This window comes from Volvox carteri (genome assembly GCF_000143455.1).
Source record: "Volvox carteri f. nagariensis unplaced genomic scaffold VOLCAscaffold_1, whole genome shotgun sequence".
Lineage (NCBI taxonomy): Eukaryota > Viridiplantae > Chlorophyta > Chlorophyceae > Chlamydomonadales > Volvocaceae > Volvox > Volvox carteri.
Genome location: NW_003307545.1, coordinates 389,035 through 393,468, shown reverse-complemented (window position 1 = coordinate 393,468; position 4,434 = coordinate 389,035). Strand labels below are relative to the sequence as shown.

At 53.8% G+C, this 4,434-nt stretch overlaps 2 protein-coding genes across 2 annotated transcripts in view; one reads left to right on the top strand and one right to left on the bottom strand.

The window, feature by feature from the left end:
* Positions 1 to 927: 927 nt before the first annotated feature.
* Positions 928 to 2,574, bottom strand: VOLCADRAFT_44867 (uncharacterized protein; the record flags this gene model as incomplete). Its single annotated transcript, XM_002945587.1, has 2 exons — positions 928 to 1,209; positions 2,065 to 2,574. Coding segments are annotated over 2 exons (792 nt in total), but the record flags the coding sequence as incomplete, so codon positions are not given.
* Positions 2,575 to 4,003: 1,429 nt separating this feature from the next.
* The window catches only part of VOLCADRAFT_85800 (uncharacterized protein), a gene marked incomplete at both ends in the record, with an annotated part of 4,129 nt that continues 3,698 nt past the window's right edge, over positions 4,004 to 4,434 (top strand). The window contains one exon of the mRNA XM_002945948.1: positions 4,004 to 4,006. Coding sequence (XP_002945994.1) covers positions 4,004 to 4,006 — 3 coding nt within the window. The remainder of the gene's footprint in view (positions 4,007 to 4,434) is intronic.

The following is a 4,434-nucleotide window of genomic DNA, read 5'->3' as shown; positions in this document are numbered from 1 at the left end:
CACAGACACACACACAGACAGGCACGTTACTCGTTCTCCCGCACTACTCCTGCAACATACTTTCCTGAAACTAATTAAACCCATAAATTCACCTTTCTCAACGCCATCACATGCCCATGCCGCCGCCCCGTCACACCCACCGTTCTCTTCCCCCCTCCTTCTCCCTCTCTCTCCCTCTGTCACCTTTTCATCGCCATTGCCGCACAACACTCCATTATTTTCTCGGAGCTCCGAAACCACTAAGAGACCGACACCTGCACTTCACTCAGACACACTCACATGAAAGATATTATTACATCTTCACTCTTCCTTCACTCGCTGCCACAACTTCGCCTCCCAACACTCCAACAGCCGCCGATACTGAAACGGCCTTAGACTGGCCCTTCGCTTCGCACGGCCTCTCGTTATGCCTTCGGAGAGTAACACAACTCCAGGAGGTGTACCACAAACCCAAACCCACACAGACACAAAAAGCAAGCACCATCACCCTCCTCCCCACGGCCCCAAGTTTAGAACGATCTCAACTCATGAATGGCCTGTATATTACATCTCCCCCTCAAGCCCTGAAACCCCTTCTCCGCCGCCGCCGTCCTCTCTTCCTCTCCTTCTTCGCCTTCCTCCACCACCATTACCCCCTCCTCCTCAGCCGCTTCCTCATTCCTCCCATCTTGGCACCAGGCTTGGCACCAGGCTGGTGGCGTTACAACTTCAGGACAACCAAATGACCGCCCAACAGGACTCTGCCCCGCCCGTCCCTCCCAATCCTGGTTAGTTATACATATGCCTTCCTCACTTCTGGCGCATCAGTCTTTCCTTGGCATCAGCTTTACCCGCTCGTGGTTCATAAGGTGAAGCGTCTTCCCTCCCAATCCCCCCTACACGGAGGCCGCCCCATTACCCGCCCCATTACCCCCTTCAGCACTCGTCGCTGTCCTGGTACATGTGCAGCCCCAGGTACAGCAGGTGGTCGGCTATGGAGGTGCACAGACCCAGGTAGCAGGCGGAGTTGTGGCAGGAGGGGTCCTCGCCGCTGGCGTCGCACATCAGCAGCTTGCGCTCCACGCCGCCCGCCCGGGAGGGGTCCTCCACGTCCACCTCCCACACCTCCCGCGCCACGTGCTGGAAGCCCATGAGCTGCAGGGGCACGCTGGGCACGATGTCCCGGTTGTGCGTGAAGCGCCAGGAGATGTCAACAAAGGAGTTGAAAAGCTTCAATCAACAGTGGAAGGGGAAAGGGGGAAGGGGAAAGGGGGGGTATGTGTGTAAAAAGCGAAGAGTCAAATGAAAACGAGAGAGGAGACAGGGGATGCATATAGAAAGAGATAGAAAATAAAAGAAGAGACAGACAGAGAGAAAGAGAGAGGGAGATATGCAAGTAGGAGATGCTCAACAGCTGACATCGCCCAGGAAGAAAGCGTACGGTAAAAAGGAGATATGACAATGAGGAATTAAAAAATACGCTCATTACATGTATCTATGCAAGTAATGGTGGTAACAGATGGCAAGATGGTGGTGGCGGAGGAACAGCTCTTTTCAGTGGCTTTTAAACTTTTCACCATGGTAATTTTTCAGTGACCAAGTGGTTACTGTGGGGGGTTTCCTTTCTAGGTAACCACATTTTACAAAAAATATTCCCCAGCGAGTATGTTGAACAGGAGGCCACTAGAACCATGCATCCGAAGATCCAACTTTGACTCTATGTACGGCAACGTGTTCCCGAGCCGAGCTCAATGAAGCATCACTGCTCCCTTCCAAGCGTCAAAATGTTTTTAGGTGGTGACTACGGGGTTCTGTACGGGGCCCCAATTTCCTGGCGACCACCTGATTATAATACTGGCAGGTGACTCAAAACATTTCCTAGTGACACCACCTTCTGGAAGGGAATTATTTTCTCAGTAACCACTTGGTCACTAGTAACCACTTTAAAAAAACTCGCTCTTTTCCTTTGGAGGCGCGGCGAGTGCTTCGTCCGAAGAAAACAGCGTCTTGCTACACAGTCCGCCAGAGTCTGTTGGTCTCACAGAGCTCCCACACAAACTCCCCCACCCACATGTCCGCCCCTACCTGCTGATACGCCACGTTGCCCACACGTGGCGCGCCGTACGTGTACACTGTCGTATGTGTCGTATTGTATGACAATTTAAACTCCAGGCCCGCCAGCTGCGCCAGGGCGCCCCCCATGGAGTGGCCCGTAGCTACGAGGCGAGCTTTCGGGTGAACCGCCATGAGCTCCGAAACTGCTGCTGTGAACGTCGCCTGAAGTGAGCTGCCAGTCCAAAGCGTGTAAAACCCCGCGTGTATGAACGCGTGGGGAAAGTCCGGTACGGGATACATGTGATCCGTACGCCAGGCCCGCATGTTCTCGGCCCATTGGCCCCAATTAGATGAGTCCGTACCCCGGAACGACAATACGACAGCATCCCAAGGCGCGTAGTACCCTGCATAGGCGGCAAGGTCCCATACGGTGTCGTACACGACGCGGTGGGGGGTGAAGCCGGGTAGGCCCACGCAGCGTGTGCAGTTCCAGGCGGCTAGGAGGTCGGGGTGGCTGCAGTAGGCTATGGAGGCGAGCTGTCCGGCAATGGTAGCCTCGTTGACATCCAAATCGGGCGGCGGAGGGTCAGCGGCGCCGACTACAACTTGTTGTTGTATTAGCTCTGGTACATTTTCCTCGTGTGTTTGCTTCTCGGTGTATTCCTGCAGCAGCCGATTTTGCTGCCCGCGGTTGTAGAAAGCCTGCGTACCGCTTTCGCCAGTTGATGTTGCAAGGCTTGTTGCTTCATGAACGACATGCTCAGCTTTAAGGACTTCTGTGTGGCTGCCGTTCACGCCATTGGATGAAGGTCCAAGTTGCTGTGCTAGGGTGATGCTGGGGCCACGCCCCAGGCGCGGCAGCTTTCGGGCTGCTTGGGATGAAAAGACCGTGGCCAACCCTGGGTCGCGCAGGCGCGAGGCGCGAGAAAGCTCTACATCTCCCAACAACTCAACGGGTGAAAACATTGTGGTAAGGTCAACGCGGCGATATTTGTCGGACCCTAGCGCGAGGCCTCTGTATAGGGTTGATTGCGTTGACAGCACCTCGCGGAACACGTCATCAGCTGCATCGGTGCCGCTTCGCTGCGTCTGAACGCGGGCGATTGGATTGATGCGCAGCGTCACTACTACGTCAAAAAGGAGGAGTAGAAGGCCTCCGAGCACCAACAGGCGAGCAAGCTCGCCCGAGTGAAAACGCCCTGGCATCTTGAGAGGATTATTTGTTGCTATCTGATGATACTGCCAACCTATTGTATAGTCACATGGTACCTCAGAGGGTTTGGCAAGGCTTAACACAGGGAAAACGTTGGCCGAATGACCGCTGACATCAAAGAAACCTCTGTCAAAGCTTTAGCCATATATAATTTGAATTGAAAGTAATTCCGAAAATGCAATTCATAATGTGATGCCGTTGAAAAAGGTCTAACCCACCAGTACGGTCGATGTAACGGTCAGCTGCCCGTACCAGTCACTCAGGCAGCCTGCACCTTGTTCCCTCCCCCGATTGGATAGGGATAGGATGCCTTGTTAGGGGCCAGGTAGCCAAGAACCTCCAGGACGCACCTTGCCAACTTGCCAACTTGCCAAGTTGAACCCTTGTTCTTCCTGTGCTTTACCCTTAAAGATGGGGGCCCTTGTGAAGCAGCTGCCCGCGTTTCCAAAGCACGTATGGTGATGTGGAAGGTGCAGAAGTACGTCGGTGAAATATAATGTGGTAGGACTGGAGAGAATAGTGTAGCAGTATAATGTATTGTGAGTGTAGCTGAAGCTTTCATCGTGGGCGCGTCTCGTTGCAAGCTAAGCAACGCGTATACATGACGTGTAGCATCAGTCCTCAGTTCACTTCTTGTAACGAACATCAGCATAGGTCCAAGCCCTCTCGCTTGGAGGGATATATGCAACAAAACATCCTGATAGGTAAACTCGCATGCTACCGAGCATTCAACCGAGCACATGCATGCTTAGTTGAATGGTGAGATGCGACCCCCCTTCATTTCGTGCTCGGCAAGCCTGCCACCGCGTACCGGATATGTTGGCGATGTTACAGAGACGCTGCACCTTGGTTTCTGTGCGCAATGCATACGATGCTCGACCCCGCCGACCAAAACTACACGTGCCCAACTGAAGACACACCGGTGGTTGTGCAGCAGCTCTTGAGGCTTTGTTGGCTGAAATCCATCCTGAGACGCTGCACCTCGGTACCTGTGCGCAATGCGTACGCTGCTCGCCCGCGCCGACCAAAACTACATGTTCCCATCTGAAGACAATGCCGGTGGTTCTTAAACAGAATTTGAGCTTGCTGCTGGCTCAAGTCCTTCCGTAGTTGCTGCAACACGGCTAACGCAGGCACGGCCGAATGCGCTGCGAAAAGCTGTTCCAAGCCCTCAGCGCATCCATTTA